Here is a 17,439-nt window from a genome sequence, read left to right on the forward strand (position 1 = left end):
AAAATAGCAATTAACAAGTAATCTACTCTGAGGCTCTTCCTGCCCTTTTGAGAAAACTAATGTGCGCAGGATGAACCTTCAGAGTAATAGTTGCTCTATGTAATTTTTATGCCACGGCTCCTGACAAGATTTTAGTGCTCAGGTTTTAACAAAGAAAGTGGGAGACTGCGTATTACACACTGCTAGTTTTTTTTTTAAAAAAAAAACCTGCACCGTATTACTTATATAAACTGCGTAAAAAGAAGGGAAAACATATTCACAAAAGCATCCCGAGATATCTTTAAATAGAAATAATACTATGTTTTGTGCTGTTGGCTCAACCTAGAAACTAAATTAAACTATTTTTCCCCCCAACAGATGTGTTTTGTACACTTTAATGAATATTCAATGCCACTTTTTTAGTTAATACTGTGCAGAGAAGAAACCAACAAGGTTAGTAGCCTTAGTTTTTACCGGTTCCATGTATACAGCTGTCCCTAATGGTCAATGCCACTCAGCTTGGGCATATTTCGGGCTCAATTGTGGTCGTAAGTTGAGGATTACCTGCACTGGGTATGTTCCAAAGCAGCTTTTCCATCACAAATGGAAGCATTTCAGTTGCGGTTCTGCGCCCGGAAACTTCATTCACAGGGCTGGCTCGCTGAGAAAAAACAGTACATGGAAACTCTTAAGAAAACCTTGACTGCATCCATACCTTGCAACGTTTCCAAAAGAAAAAGAAAAAGGAATGCCTTCGTTCCTGCTGATTGCTTCTTGTTTCATAAATGGATTTTTTTGATAAACGGTCCCTAATACAAACATGCTACACAAACCTCACTCCTCACGCTTCAGTGTGAATTGATTTTATTAACCTAACTGGCTTCCTTGCCTTGCTCAAAATCCCCCCCTTCCTGGAAAACAACATTTCAAAAGTAGAAACCACGAACGAAACAACAGTCCAAACAGATTGGCGGGAGGGGGAAGAACTCTTCGTCAGATTTTTGAATCCTTCTGCCTGTTAAAAGAAAGACCCCCATCAAAAGGATCTAGTAGATAAACTGATGGATGAATTTCTCCAGTTTCTTTTGGTTTTCTCGGGCGGTGAAAGTTTCAGAGAGATGGAGAAGTAGCTCCTTGTCTTCCATCACTTCTTTGAACACCTGAAAGAGAAATCAAGTGAGAATCTTTTTTCCCTAGAGGGCAGTTGGTTGGCGAACCAACATGTATACAAGGCTTCCCTAATCCGCATTAATTAATCCATTTATGGCAGCCAATGAAGCTGGCACCATTAAAGTATGAAGCGGGCAAGAGGTTATGGATGGATGATTCCTTCTTATTTTCTCTTTTTTTTGGTTACTGTTTTGAGTTGCTTCTACCCTCCCTCCCTCTATTCTTTTTTTCTTTAGGCAGGTGAGATGATTAGAAGTTAGACAGGAAAGAAAGAAGAAGTTTTGTAATAAAGGGTGACATGATTAAAAGCTACAATATGTGATAGAAAGAAAGGGGAATATTAATGCACACATTTTTATTTTATAAAATTATTTTATAAAATGAAAGCAAGGCTGAGAAAATGTGGAATAATTGAATAATGATAGATTGCAACCTACTGTAACATAGAGGTGTATTGTATTTACTGAAATACATAAATTGATTGAATGTAATAATTATGTTTAATCTGATCGATTTCATTTGTATTGGACTGTATGGCGCCCAGATGCAACACTGTTCACACATCGATTTAACATTTGTATATAAAAAAATAAAACTTGTAAAAAAAAAGGAAGGAGAAGCTGGCACCATTATGGTTCACTGAACAGTCACTCAATCCAAGGCAGGAAGAGCGAGTGACAAAGAAGCTCAAGATAACCCTGCCTTGATTCTCTTTAGTATAATAGCAATAGCCCTTAGACTTATATACCGCTTCACAGTGCTTTCCAGCCTTCTCTAAGCGGTTTACAGAGTCAGCCTCTTGTCCCCCCAACAATCTGGCTCCTCATTTTACCCATCTCGGAAGGAGGGAAGGCTGAGTCAACCTTGAGCCGGTCAGGATCAAACTCCTGGCAGTGGGCAGAGTCAGCCTGCAATACAGCGTTCTAACCACTGGGAGGGAGGGAGGGAGAGAGGGAGAAATGAAGGAAGGAAGGAAGGAAGGAAGGAAGGAAAGAAAATGGCAACAGCACTTACTCATATACTGCTTCATAGTGCTTTCCAGCCCTCTCTAAGCCGTTTACAGAGTCAGCCTATTTTCCCCAACAATCTGGGTCCTCATTTTACCCACCTCGAAAGGACGGAAGGCTGAGTCACCCTCATGTCCTTGGTGATGAAATATCAGTGGAGGGGGTGAAATTAAAGAGCCCTCCCCTTTAAGCATGCCTCATCCTGAAACCTAATCACTTTGTCCTCCCAGTGCTGTTCTTTTAAGAGGGGAAAAAAACAACAACCATTTAATTTCCTAAAAGCTCCATGTTTGACTTCTGAACCTTAGCTGTAAAGTTTATTGTTTTTGCAATCTGGAGAACCTTAACAGGGTTCCGTTCTTACCCCTAATTCTTTGCAGATGCGAAGGGCAGTGGCAGTCAAGCTGCTGTTGGAACATTCTGCAAAAGAAGCCGAAGAAATTGCCGAAAATTATTTGGATGCATCTTTAATTCTCAGAATTAAAGATCTTTTTTACTGAACTCGGTCCAGATCTCAGATAAGGGAGACTCAAAGGGAGTCAACCATCGTAAGATATTTCTATTCTTCTGCTTGAATTCCTGCTGATCTCAGCACTGACCCTACAATCCGGTCAAAAGTTACTCCGTTTCCTATCTTATGACAAGGTCAACGAAAACAATGGAAGGGTGTCACCTGGATAAGGTTAAATTCAGAACCAACCAGGCCCAAACGTTCATTAGTGAGTTCAGCAACCTTCTTAACTGTCATTCCACTTTGACCTTGAACCGTCTCTACCCTCTTTCTGTAGCAAAATCTAATTTTGCTACAGAAAGTTTATGAAGGACCATTAAAAATGAAAGTACATCACCCTGGTGACCGTATGTCAGCTGTGCCATGACAAGGCCGATTGTCAAATACAAAATATCTCGAGATACAAGCGGTCCTCAATTTATGGCCACCATTTTGAGCCCAGAATGTCTGTTGTTATGGGAATTGAGAAATAGAAACAGATGTTTATATACCGTAATTAAGTGAAGTTTAGTAAGCAAGGGTGAAATGCTCTCGGTTCGGACCGGATCTTAAGTTTCTTACATTGATTTTTGCACTTCCAACGCACGCTGGACAATCTGGGCTTCCAGACTCACCAAAAGAACCGTCCTCTCGGGCCAACCTCACCAAATCCCGCTGCAGCTCCTCCATGAACCGAGATTCTACAGGGAAAAGGGTTAGCAGAGTGAGAAAAATACCGCAGGAGGAATTCATAATTCATTCACAATTCTCCGAGGTTTCAGACGAGTGAAGGAAGAGGTATCATCAGAAGAAGACTTTTTGAAAGACAACACCCTAGAGTAGAATAGAAGAGAAGGATAACTTTATGGTCACTTTGAATGTGACCATAATCGGCATACGTTAAAATGACATTTCCTGGCATACAGCTCTCAAAGGGTCACTACTTCCAATGTGCACTACATAACCATGACAGAATGAATGAATGAATGAATGAATGAATGAATATAAAGAAAGAAACAGACATTCTGCAAACTCCGGAACTAAAATAATTAAAGTTTTATTCTACTTTCCATTTTCCTGGGGAAAATTATGGTTTCCCCCCTCTCCCCTCTCCCAACCAGAGTATCCCAGGTGTGAGGCCCACCTGGCTGAGGGAACTCCTGCTCTTGAAGGAAGACGATGGTTCTCTCCAATGTCTTCAGCAGAGGCCCAAGGAGGCCACAAAGGAACACAAAGAGGTTGGAGCAACTTTCCAACTGACTTACCTAAGTGGGAGGGAAAAGAAAAAAAAAAGGATTGAGCTACGGACCTGAATTGCAGAAGGAAAGGAACCTACAGCTTCACCTTCATTATCCCAAATGGGGAATTAGTTGACTATTTCCTGAATGACTTTTCCTTGGGACTATCCCAGCTGCAAAGGGAAGAAAACTGCCTTGTATTCCATTTAGTTCTACAGAGGAATTATTGAGTCTGTCATTTGCACCTCCATAACTGTCTGCTTTGGTTCTGCAACTCAACAAGAAAGACACAGACTTCAGAGGATAATTAGAACTGCAGAAAAAATAATTGCTACCAACTTGCCTTCCATTGAGGACCTGTATACTGCACGAATCAAGAAGAGAGCCGTGAAAATATTTGCAGATCCCTCGCATCCTGGACATAAACTGTTTCAACTCCTACCCTCAAAACGACGCTATAGAGCACTGCACACCAGAACAACTAGACACAAGGACAGTTTTTCCCCAAACGCCATCACTCTGCTAAGCAAATAATTCCCTCAACACTGTCAAACTATTTAGTAAGGCTGTATTAACCTTCTCATCGTTCCCATCACCCATCTCCTCCCACTTATTACTATAACCATGTTCCTTGTATCTTTCAATTTATATTGGTTTTACTTGTTTCCTAGTACGATTTGATAGCTTATTAGTAACCTTGACTATCACTAAGTGTTGTATCTTTTTATTTTTGATGAATGTATTTTATCCTCATGTACAGAGAGCATATGCACCTAAGACAAATTCCCTGTGTGTCCAATCACACTTGGCCAATAAAGAATTCTATTCTATTCTATTCTATTCTATTCTATTCTATTCTATTCTATTCTATTCTATTCTATTCTATTCTATTCTATTCTATTCTATTCTATTCTGACTAGGTAGAACTAATCTAGCAAAGAGAAGGACTAGGGGTGACATTATAACTGTCTTCCAATACTTGAAAGGCTGTCATAGGCACCCATTTACCCTCCAAAGCACCTGAAGACCAAACAAGGAATAATGGATGGAAACTCATCAAGGAGAGAAGCAACTTAGAACTAAGGAGAAATTTCCTGACAGGGAGAACAATTACTCAGTGGAACAGCTTGCCTCCAGAAGTTGTGAATCCTCCAACACTGGAAGTTTTTAAGAAGAGATTAGATAACTATTTGTCTGGTGTAGGGTTTCCTGCCTAAGCAGGGGGCTGGACTAGAAGACCTCCAAGGTCCCTTTCAACTCCTATTCTATTCTATTCTATTCTATTCTATTCTATTCTATTCTATTATTCTATTCTCCATATTCCATTCCATATTCTATTTTATTCTATATTTATTATTCTCTTATTCCAATTCTATTCTATTCTATTCTCCATATTCCATTCCATAGTCTATTCTATTCTATATTTATTATTCTTATTCCAATTCTATTCTAGTCTATTCTTCTATTCTCCATATTCCATTCCATTCCATATTCTATTCTATTCTATATTTATTATTCTCTTATTCCAATTCTATTCTATTCTATTCTATTCTATTCTATTCTATTCTATTCTATTCTATTCTATTCTATTCTATTCTATTCTATTCTATTCTATTCTCCATATTCCATTCCATATTCTATTCTATTCTATTCTATATTCCAATATTCTATTCTATTCTATTCTATTCTATTCTATTCTATTCTATTCTATTCTATTCTATTCTATTCTATTCTATTCTATTCTGATTCCATTTCATTCTATTTCAAGAAGAAGGCATCAATAAAGCTTTGGAAATCCTGTGCCCCCTTTAAGGGATGCCTTTTGCTTCCCAGAAGGTGGCACTGTCTACTCAGAATCTTGGGAAGCTGCTGGGTGGGCCAGGCCAGGCAAATGCTGGGGCAGGCAGCTTGGCAGGCCCCCTGGTTCAGCCCCAGCCACTTAATTACAGAGAGCTTGGCTCCCTCTTCAAAAGAGGGGAGGAGGTTTCAAAGCAGCAGCCCACACGACTGGCATTTAAAGAGACAGGTTGCCAGCTCGGGAAGCGTCAGGCGTGTGCCAAGGAACAAAAGAAAGAGGAATTGATATGGTAATTCGATGTTCTTTTTATGAGGGTTTTCTCCTTTCTTCCCACGACTGGGAAAGAGCCTTGCAAGAGCAGGAAATGTGACAGCAGCTTCCTTTCTTCCCCTGGTCCTTGGTGCGCACATCCAAGAGTGATGTGGAGCATGGCTCTTTCCCACAGGAGAGAAGTCCGTAAAAGACCCATTCTCCAGGTGCAGGTCTCCATGAAGGAGATGTCCCAAATTTGCTTTTCCAAAAGGCAACCAGACATTCTTGTTTTTTTCCCCCCTTGAGAACAGCTAATATCAAAAACATCATTAAAAAAGGACAACAAAGAATGTTCTTTCTGCGCCAACTCAGTAAGCTCAAACTGCCCAAGGAGCTGCTGATCCAATTCTACAGAGGAATTATTGAGTCTGTCATTTGCACCTCTATAACTGTCTGGTTCGGTTCTGCAACCCAACAAGAAAAACACAGACTTCAGAGGATAATTAGAACTGCAGAAAAAATAATTGCTACCAACCTGCCTTCCATTGAGGACCTGTATACTGCACGAATCAAGAAGAGGGCCGTGAAAATATATATATATATATTTTTGGATTTATATCCCGCCCTTCTCCAAAGACTCAGGACGGCTTACACTATGTCAGGCAATAGTCTTCATCCATTTGTATATTATATACAAAGTCAACTTATTGCTGAGTCAACCTTGGGCCTGGTGGGACTTGAACCTGCAATATTGCAAGCAGTTGATGTTAATAACAGGCTGCATTAGCCTGTTGCGCCACCAGAGGCCCCTTTACAGATTTACAGATCCCTCACATCCAGGACATAAACTGTTTCAACCCCTACCCTCAAAACGACGCTATAGAGCACTGCACACCAGAACAACTAGACACAAGAACAGTTTTTCCCCGAAGGCCATCACTCTGCTAAACAAATAATTCCCTCAACACTGTCAGACTATTTACTGAATCTGCACTACTATTAATCGTTTCATAGTTCCCATCATCAATCTCTTTCCACTTATGACTGTATGACTATAACTTGTTGCTGGCAATCCTTATGATTTATATTGATATATTGACCACCAATTGTGTTGTAAATGTTGTACCTTGATGAACGTATCTTTTCTTTTATGTACACTGAAAGCATATGCACCAAGACAAATTCCTTGTGTGTCCAATCACACTTGGCCAATAAAAAATTCTATTCTATTCTATTCTATTTCCCTTCTCATCCAAAAAGGTTCTTCAGTTCTCAGAGAACGTATGAGAAAGTATGTCGTCTAACCCAAACATCTCAGCGCTCTCGAAACACCTAGGCTGAAGACGGACTGGTAAAGGGCAGGGCTGGGATGGAAGGTGGGGGAAGACCTTTTGTCTCTTCTTTGTGTGGGAAAGTCCGTTCTAGCCTGACCCTACCACAGCCAGCATCTTTTAGTAAAAGCACTTCAACCAAATGGGAGTCGAGGGTCTTCCTCTCCTAAGGGTTCAGACTGGGGCAGGTCTGACAGCACGCTTCCTCCTCCTTTCCCCTCTTTGTATACCCGCCTCCCTTAATTCTTCCCATCTCCATCAGCATGGATTCCATTCATCCATGCTGTTCGGAAACGGTAACATCTCACCCATGTTCGTAATGTTTTCTGGGCTGTCCACACGGTCTGCCGATGAGTGTGCGAGACTCTTACCGAGGCCCCTCGAGTCTATGCGTTGCTCCGTATCCTACCGACCCGAAGGTCTAGCAAGAACCTCCAAGTGAGATTGGGAGGTGAGCATAGAAAAAAAGGATTGAACCCCACCCTCCAGTCGTGGGTTCCAACCGGTTTTACCACCGGTTCTCTTCGCGCATGTGCTTTGCGCGCACTCGCTTCGCTCGCTCACACGCCAAACTTGCGCTTTGCGCAAGTGCAATGATTTCCGGAACAGCTGAGGCATGGCAATCCACTCTGCCGCGACTTTCAGCTGGATTAAAAATGACCGAATATAGGTAGTTATAGTGCAGGGGCGGCCGGGAGGGCCCAGATGACAGTCGCAGGGATCCGGTTCGCTATCAAATCACCATCTCCGCTACTGGCTCTCACGAACCGGGGAGAACCGGTAGCAACCCACCACTGACTCTCCCCCCCTCCAACCACTGAGCAGAGGGACATCCTCCATACTTTGAACCACTGCTTCTCAGCTTCATCCCGGACATCACTGTCGACAAAATCTTCCGTTGCCTTCCACAGAAACTTCTCGGTGAAGCCTTTCTGGGATGTGTCACACACGAAGCGATCGCTGGGCACCTGCAGAAGACAAAGGAGGAGAGAGGCACCCATCAGCTCCAGGCAACAGGAAGGGAAGAGAGCTCTGGAGGAAAATAATGGGCCCAACTAAGCCACTGAGAGCCCCAAGCACACCAACAAGAGAGATCTCTTTTCTCTTTGCCCTGCCCAACACGGGGCTCTGATCTTGCTGGGGCCCTGTTGTGCTCCGCCAGCAGCCTGCGGAGCTGGCAACAGAGTTACACAGCGATGAAGCTGAGGAAGAGCGTGGGCCAGTCCTGGAGGCTGGGGAAGGCCCGGATGGGGACTCTGCGTCGGAGGCAGAGGTGGGGCCATCGGGGAGTGAAATGTAGACTCCAGAGCCTCCAGAGGTTGACAGTAGTGAGGCAGAGGAACAGGAGGAGCCTGTTCCTAATGCACGCATGAGAAGAGCTGCCAGAAGGCAAGAGCAGCTCAAGCAAAGAGGACAACTCGGGAGTAGGGCCAAGAGATGACTGCCCCTCCCATAAGGCTTAAAAGACCAGCAACGGTATTTGGGCTCTTTGTCGGAAAACAACGTTGATAGCTTTGTCTTGTTGCATTTGTGTTGTATTGGTGTCTTCTGAACTTTTGCCAAGAAAGGCTTTTGGCAGTTTGCCTAATTGGACCAAGGTTGGTGATAGGACTGAGGAATTTGTGTTGGGAGGAATTTGCTTTAATTTAGTTGAACTATGCTGAGAATGAATTGATTCTCAGCTGTTCTAATAACGTTCGTTTGTTTTTTCATTGACTGAGTTTGCTATTACCTACTTGGGCCTGGGTCACAACAGGCCAATCAGGTTCCAGTGAAGGAACTGGAAGTGCTATTCACACCCTTCCTTCAAGAGTGTGTGTGTGTGTGTGTGTTGTCTCTATAGCAAAGCAGGAACCAGGAGACAGAACTGCAAAGGCCCTCCCTCCTTTATATGCTCACATTGCTCGCCAAAGTGTATCACGTGACCCATCCCCCCACCCCCCCCGGGACACTGCAACCGTCATAAATGCGAGTCCATTGCCAAGCATCTGAATTCTGATCACATGACCAACGGGATGCTGCAAGGGTGCAAAATGATCGTAAGTTGATCATTTACACCATGAAGCTGTAGCTTCAGTCACCAAGTCCAGGAGTCCCTGTAGAGGCATCTTGTTCACTGTAGATATGGAAAAGGCAGGCGTGACAATCCCACTTGTGCATGGAGACCCTGTGTAGGTGATAGAAGAGAGTTCCTTACCTCCTCGGCCACCAGCAGTCCAGACTCCACCAGTTTGTCCACAGCATGCTGACAATAGTAGTGCACAGACTGGCAAGGCTAGGAGGAAGCAGAGAAAGGCGTCAATGCCAACCTGAGCTGGCCAACGTACCCCCCTCGGCAGAGAATGAACAATTCTAAAGTCTTGGGCATCTCCCGCCTCTGTGATCCTCAGCAGATTTATTACAATATTACAATACATCCGTTAGTGTTAACAACAACAACAAAAAGAGGCTACAATCTACAAAAGTAAGTGTCGTGTCCCACTCCTCCTCTGACAGCCGGGTCGGGGAAGTCTGTATCAAGCGTGGCCACAAAGCCTCTGCAGCTTTGCCAAAGTCCTGTCAGAGTTCTCAGGGCAGGCAGGAGACCAGGATGTGACTTCAGCAATCCAAATTAGACTTTGCCTGACTCAAAGAATGCCAGAAAGCAGATCCTTTATATAGGCCATGGGGTGTGGCTCCATGACTCAGCACTTATCCAGGCTTGCCCCTCCCTTCCTTTTGCTGACGTCGCCTCTCCATTCTCCGGAAGCGTGGATCTGTCCACCCTCCAGCTGCCGGCAATTCCAGCTCATGACTGGCTTCATGCTCATCAGGCTCACATGCTGTGGGGGAGGGGTTTATTTGCTCGGTCTGAACGGACATGGTGCCAGGACTGGGGCCTGGAGGCATGCCAGGCCATTCGTCTTGCTCGGTCTGTCCGGGCATGGTGCCAGGACTGGGGGCTGGAGGCATGCCAGGCCATTGTCTGCACTATCAGTCCCTGGCTGAGATAACAGGAGATGAGAGGGGCCCGGCTGCGGAGAGGGGGGCGGACGAGGCACAACAGTAAGGTTCTACATTTAGGCAAGAAAACGTAAATGCACAACTACAGTATAAGCGGTACCTGGCTGAATAGTAGTAACTGTGAGAGGGATCTTGGAGTCCTAGTGGACGACCATTTAAATATGAGCCAGCAGCTGCCAAAAAAGCCAAAACAGTTCTGGGCTGCATAAACAGAGGGAGAGAATCAAGATCACGTGAAGTGTTACTGCCACTTTATAATGCCTTGGTAAGGCCACACTTGGAATACGGCATTCAATTTTGGTTGCCACGATCTAAAAAAGATGCAGAGACTCTAGAAAGAGTGCAGAGAAGAGCAACCAAGATGATTAGGGGACTGGAGGTTAAAACATATGAAAAACGGTTGCAGGAACTCGGTATATCTAGTTTGATGAAAAGAAGGACTAGGGGAGACATGATAGCAGTCTTCCAATATCTCAGGGGTTGCCACAAAGAAGAGGGAGTCAAACTATTCCCCAAAGCACCTGAGGGTAGAAAAAGAAGCAATGGGTGGAAACTAACCAAGGAGAGAAGCAACTTAGAACTAAGGAGAAATTTCCTGACAGTGAGAACAATTAATCAGTGGAACAACTTGCCTGCAGAAGTTGTGAATGCTCCAACACAGGAAGTTTTAAAGAAGACACTGGATAATCATTTGTCTGAAGTGGTGTAGGGTTTCCTGCCTGGGCAGGGGGTTGGACTAGAAGACCTCCAAGGTCCCTTCCAATTTGTTATTCTATATTCTACAATTAAGAGGGGCCAGCAAAATGCCCCAAGATGCTACTCAAACTACAGATGTGTGAATGTCTAAGAGGAAATAAAATATATGTGAGAGCTGCCTGATCAACTTAATAGAATGACTGTTTGTTGAAGCACTTGGAGGTTTATAAGAGAATCTCTGCAGACTTTTACCTACACAGTTTGCGATGAACAACCCTTTGAATGGTGTGGGAGTAGGAATGGATTTCCAGAGAGAAAAAATTGCAGACTACAGGAGCCATTAATACATTACTCAGGTGACCCTGAGGACACAAACCTCCAAGTGGCCTCAACGACCCTCTAAAAGGATGCAAATGACCAGCTGTCTGCATGGAATATAAATCCTTCCATTCACCACCATTCAGTCAGAGCTGAAGAAGCTTCTGGGAGGAGAAGGGAAACATTTTCAAAGAAAAAAACAAGGAAGTCAGGTTGTCTCCTGAAAAAGCAGCTTTGTTGACAACCATGATCCGGAAGAGCAAAAATCTCTATAGACATTGCAATGACTCTGCACCCGAAAATGTGTTATAAGTAATGAATAATCTACTTGCAAGGGAAGATGTATATTTGTTAGTCACAGGCAGCTTAAGAGCCATAGCTGGTAATTCAAGCCTCATTGGAGGCGTAGCCCAATGACTCAGAGCAGGCATCTTCTCCAAGGGGTCGTAAGTCATGGACACCCCTTTCTTTTAACTCACAAAAGCTGCCTACTCATAGTTAGCAGTGGCTCTGTGGCAAAATCATACTTTAAAAAGGCAAAACTGTTTCTTCAGGAAGGATGGAAATACAAAACGCTTCCCCAAATTCCTAAAAAAACAACTACTACTCACAGAGCTGTAAAACAAAGAGTTATTCCTACACTTTTCCAGTTCCATGAGTCCCTACTCAAGGGGTTTCCAACAGGGGCGAAATGCTCCCGTTTCGGACCGGATCGGCCAATCCGGTAACAATGGCAGCGGGTGGTTCGGAGAACCAGTAGCAAAAATCCTTGCCCCCCTCCCCCGTCCATGCCCACCCAAAGCCCAGTCACCCGCTTCCCTGCTTATCGCTTATTTTAAAAAAATGCTTTTAAAAGGCAAGGTAAAAAAAAGAGGCTCCGAAGATCCCAGCTGAGCCACGCGATCGTCAGAGCCTTTTTTTTTTTACTTTTAAAAGCATTTTTTTTACCAACCTACTAGGTTGTGTAAAAAAAATGCTTTTAAAAGTAAAAAAAAAAAGATCGCGCGCTACAGCTGATCACACCACCCCCCGTGCTGTTCTACTTACCCCATGCCTCCTTTTGGTTTGCACGGCACGTATGCGCGCCTTGCATTTGGTGCATGGAGCAAGGCGTGCATGCGCAGCCAGAGAACCGGTAGTAAACCGGTTCAGATTTCACCATTGGCTTCCAACCTTGGCAACTTTACAACTTGTGGAATTACAACTCCCAGATTTCCTCCGCAGAAAAAGCACGGCCAGCACAGCCTCCCAGAATTTTGGGAATTGAAATCCACAAGCCGTAAAGCCGTCAAATTTGGAGACACCCCCGCCCCCCCGCTCGACTGTATTCTCCTCTTAAAACAGCAGATGGAAGCAGATTACGATAAATAGAAATAAAGAGTCCCTGGGAAAGACGAAAAGGAACAAAGAAGCCATTGAGGGCCTCTTTTTAAAAATCTGCATTAGGATTATCCATCAGCCACTGCAAAATGAACGTAACTTTCAAGTTAAGTCCTCAACTTATAACCATTTGTGTTCAACGCCTGGAATGCTCTATCCGACTCCGTTGTTACATTCTCAAACCCCCACAGCTTCAACCTTAAACTTTCTACCTGTTCTGTCCCCCCTCGCCTCCGTCCGAGCAATGGCTTAATTAGCCGGCACTATCAGCTCTGGCAGCAAACTAGTGAGCGTCTGCCAAGTGACTCTGTTATCTCCCTTGATGCCGATGAGTCACCCAGGAACAAACAGTACTTCAGCTCTAGTTAAGCAGTTGATTTGCCTGCTACGAAGAGGCATAGCAGCCCTTGCTGCTTTTATATCCTGTGGGGTGTGGCTCCATGACTCAGCACTTCCTAGGCCTGCTCCACCCCTGCTTCTGTTGTTCCCGCCTCTCCTGCCTACGAAACCTAGGGTCCAGCCAGGCCTGATTGCCATCAGCTGGGTCTGGAGGTGTGGCCTGGGGGAGGGAAAGAGTCAGGGGACGGAAGCCTCATTATCTCCTCCACCTGGCCTGCCTCTGGCTCCTGGAGCTGAGCCAGGGAAGCCGGTGCTCCTGAGGTAAGTCCTGATGACCCTTCCCTCTCACTTTCCAAGTCACTTTCTGGCAGGGGGCCCGGCTCGGGAGGCACAGACACAACACAACCGTGGACCTCGCCTCATTCCTAAGAGGTCCGTAAAAGGGGCGCGCATAAGTGCACCAGCGTGCCTACTGTCCCTGACAAACTAAATAAAATAAATACCCCTTACCTGGCGTAGGAGGAAATCTTTGGGTAGCAGCTGAACCAGCAGGACAGACTTGTTATGAAGTTCTTCATGGGCCAGGACGAAGTTCCCAAGCTGCTCGGGGCTTCCCAAATACGGTAGCACTTCCATCAGAAGGGCGTTGATGGAGCAGGCTGACAAAAAGATTGAGGGTAGGTGGGTAAACCTGAATGGCCCCCTCTTTACACCACCACGTCCATCAACTTAGCAACACACCACATAGGTGCCACCAAAGTTTAGGAGCAATGAAGAGAAGGTCTTCATTGTCTCCCGCAAGCATTGGACACACAAACACACCAGTGTCTGAGGTAGTGTCTGAGGCAGAGGGTGTGTTTCCTTTTCCCCCCCTTTTTCGCAAGACAGCTGCAGATATATTTATTTAGAAATTCGGTGGATTTCTTCCCCATGTCAATGTAATTAGAATATTAGAAGTTACAGTTTTAAAAGGAGAGGATATTAAGACATTATATAATTGTGAGAGAATACAGAACAGCAACAGCACTTAGACTTATATGTCGCTTCACAGTGTGTTGTGGTCCATCAGCAGCCTGCGGAGCTGGCAATGGAATTGGACAGCGATGAGGCGGAGGAAGAACATGGGCCAGTCTTGGAGGCTGGGGAAGGCCCAGATGAGGGCTCTGCATCGGAGGCAGAGGTGAGGCCAGGGCCATCTTGGAGTGAGGTGCAGACTCCAGAGCCTCCAGAGACTGACAGTAGTGAGGCAGAGGAACAGGAGAAGCCTGTTCCTAATGCATGAATGAGAAGAGCTGCCAGAAGGCAAGAGCAGCTCAAGCAAAGAGGACGACTCGGGAGTAGGGCCGAGAGATGATTGGCCCCTCCCATAAAAAGACCAGCAATGGCATTTGGGCTCTTTGCCGGAAAACAACGTTGATAGCTTCGTCTTGTTGCATTTATTTCGTATCGGCATCTTCTGAACTTTTGCCAAGAAAGGCCTTTGGCAGTTTGCCTAATTGGACCAAGGTTGGTGATAGGGCTGAGGAATTTGTGTTAGGAAGAATTTGCTTTGATTTAGTTTGGACTAGGCTGAGAATGAGTTAATTCTCAGCTGTTCGAATAAAGTTTGTTTGTTTTTAAACTGACTGAGTTTAGTACTACCTACTTGGGCCTGGGTCACAACACAGTGCTTTGATCGCCCTCTATAGACAGGTTCAGTTGAAAAAAAGCACTTCTGGAGCAACTGTTAGGAGGTGCCTCAAGAAGTGTTTCTTCACCTTAGCAACCTGAAGATGCATGGACTTCAACTCCCCCAAGTCTCACAGCCAGCATGGTTGCATCCGCAAGTCTTAAAGGTGCCAACGCTGAGAACAGAGTCTTGCCTTCCACACCTAACAACTTCCACTACCCAACTTCAGAAGGAGAAACAAATCAAAGAGGTGGTGAGATGGTTGGAAGAGTTAAGAACAGGGCCGGAGGGTGACTGACCTGCTGCAGAGAGTCAAAACCAGGGGTGAAATGCTCCCGGTTCGGACCGGATTGGTTGATCCGGTCGCGATGGCGGCGGGTAGCTTTTCGCCCTCCCCAGGCTCTGGAGGCTTTCCTCGAACCTCCATGAGGGTGAAAACATTCTCCACCAGGCTCTGGAGGCCCCTCCGGAGGCTAGAAACGAGCCCGTTTCCAGACTTCTGGAACTTTCAGGGGGCTGGTTTTCACCCTCCCAGAGCCTCTGCATGGGCACTGCACTTACTTGGCGTCCAAAACGGGTTGCGTGGAGACTCCTGGGAGGGGAGGGGCAGGGTGGGTGGGGCCAGCCAATCCTTGCAAATACCGGTTCGGCGAACCAGATGTAAAATTAGCATCCGGTTCGCCCGAACCCTGGCCGTAGAGATACGTAGAAGGCTGACGGCTCTGAGAAAGCCAGAACTTAGAAGAAAAAGCAGATGAAACCCAAAGAGAAGTTTCTGCTATTGCTTCTGGCCATGCACTGAATTCTCCAGCCAGTCTCTCTTTGTGGTCTTAGCCAAAGTTCTCCCCTACTCCCCTGAAGCCATCAAATCAACAGCGAGTCCAGATATGCACTACCAGACTGTCGTCTCTTCCTAAAATCCCCGAAGCTTCAACCGAAACCTATCTACTATTGACCTCACCCCATTCCTAAGAGGTCTGTAAGGGGTGTGCATAAGAGCACCAGCCTGCCTACCGTTCCTGTCCTAATGTTCCCTTCGATTGTATTCAATTCGTATGGTTATTTCATGCTTATACTTATATATACTGTTGTGTTTGACAAAATAATAATAATAATAATAATAATAATAATAATAATAATAATAATAATAATAATAATAATAATAAAAAATATCTAAGCAGGCTTTGAGATCTTGGATACTTACCCCCGATAGCTTCCTGGATGAAGACGGGCAGGAGAGCCGTGCTGTGGTGGCTCAGCTCCTTGATGGCCTCCTCGGTTTTCTTGGGAACCACCAAGACATCTCCCAGTGAGAGGCTGTAGAGGGTAATGCAATCTCGCAGCAGGGAAAGGCCATGGCACAACACATCGCGTACCCGACCGGAAAACCCCACGTCGTAGTTACGCATCAGGATCTCATCGGTGATCCAAACAAAGTCTTGCATCAGCCGAGAAAGGAAAACTCCCTGGTGGATGTAAGGAAGAAAGAAAGAAAGGCAGGAAAAATAAGTACTGTATTTTTCGGAGTATAAGACGCTGCGGAGTATAAGACGCACCTTAGTTTTTGGGGAGTGTTGTGGCTCCAGCCCCCCACCCCCGGGCCTGGCCCTCTGCCAGAAAGTGACTCAGAGAGTGAGGGGGAAGAGCCATCAGGGCTTCCTTCTGCAGGGCCGGCTTCCCTGGCTCAGCTCCAGGAGCCAGAGGCAGGCCAGGTGGAAGAGGTGACGAGGCCTCTGTCTCCTGTATCTCCCCTCGCCCAGGAAACGCTTCCAGACCCAGCTGAGGACAATCAGTCCTGGTTAGATCCCAGGTTTCGTAGACAAGAGAGGCGGGAACAACAGAAGCAGGGGTGGGGCAGGCCTAGAAAGTGCTGAGTCATGGAGCCACACCCCACAGGGTATAAAAGCAGGAGGGGCTGCTATACTGCTTCGTGACGAGCAAATCAAACTGCCTAGAGAGAACTTGAGCTGAAGTGCTGTTTATTCCTGACTTCCTGGTTGACACGCCGGCATCAAGAAAGATAACAGAAAAACCTTGGCAGACGCCCGCTGGGTTGCTGCCAGAGCTGATAGCTGCCGAGGACTCAATTGCGGCTAATTGAGTCATTTCTCGTGCCTCCCGGACAGAGGTGGGGGAACAGAACAGGGAGGAAAGTATGAAAAAAAAAATTTGCATCTGCCTACCAGCATCCATCGGTATTCATCTGGCTAGGTTCCTGGGAGAAAGTGGAACCCCCCCACCCTCCGCCCCTTCTTACTTCCCATTCTTACCTCTTGGTATTTGTGCAGCAGGAGTGCAGAGACGATGTGGACCGCCATGATGGCCGAACACGATACGCCTGCTAGGAAGGTTGAGAGTGGGCAGAGTCACATTTTTTTCAGTGTTGTTGTAACTTTGAATGGTCACTAAACGGACTATCGTTAAGTCGAGGACCACCTGTCGTGGCCTGTCGGCCGTTGGCCCCTCCAGCAGCCGAATCAGAGGAGGAGGAGGATGCGTGGGAGTCAAGGTCAGCATCCAGGCAACCTGAGAGCTCCGAGGGGGAAGAGGGAATGGAGCTGGCAGAGAGAGAGAGAGAGACGGAGGCAGAGCCTGGGCTGTCCATCAGCCCTCCGATGGAGAGTCAACACTTTCTACAGTCTCAATATCTTGTTTATATTGTGGCGACTGAAACTGGGTGCAGTATTCCACGCGTGGCCTTATGAAGGCACGATAAAGTGGTACTAACACGTCATGTGATTTTGATTCTGTCGCACTGCTGATGCAGCC

General features: G+C 45.7%; 1 protein-coding gene across 3 annotated transcripts in view; it reads right to left on the minus strand.

Moving 5' to 3' along the window:
• Positions 1–792: 792 nt before the first annotated feature.
• The window catches only part of GPAT2 (glycerol-3-phosphate acyltransferase 2, mitochondrial), a 61,164-nt gene continuing 44,517 nt past the window's right edge, over positions 793–17,439 (minus strand). For all 3 annotated transcript variants that reach the window (XM_058194609.1, XM_058194608.1, XM_058194610.1), the window contains 9 exons: positions 16,941–17,011; positions 15,875–16,136; positions 13,512–13,660; positions 9,463–9,540; positions 8,108–8,233; positions 3,791–3,911; positions 3,282–3,347; positions 2,521–2,576; positions 793–1,139 (listed from right to left, as the gene is read on the minus strand). In XM_058194609.1, the coding sequence (XP_058050592.1) occupies positions 1,026–1,139; positions 2,521–2,576; positions 3,282–3,347; positions 3,791–3,911; positions 8,108–8,233; positions 9,463–9,540; positions 13,512–13,660; positions 15,875–16,136; positions 16,941–17,011 (1,043 nt within the window). In that variant the 3' untranslated portion in view covers positions 793–1,025. The remainder of the gene's footprint in view (positions 1,140–2,520; positions 2,577–3,281; positions 3,348–3,790; positions 3,912–8,107; positions 8,234–9,462; positions 9,541–13,511; positions 13,661–15,874; positions 16,137–16,940; positions 17,012–17,439) is intronic.

This window comes from Ahaetulla prasina, chromosome 9, assembly GCF_028640845.1.
Source record: "Ahaetulla prasina isolate Xishuangbanna chromosome 9, ASM2864084v1, whole genome shotgun sequence".
Lineage (NCBI taxonomy): Eukaryota > Metazoa > Chordata > Lepidosauria > Squamata > Colubridae > Ahaetulla > Ahaetulla prasina.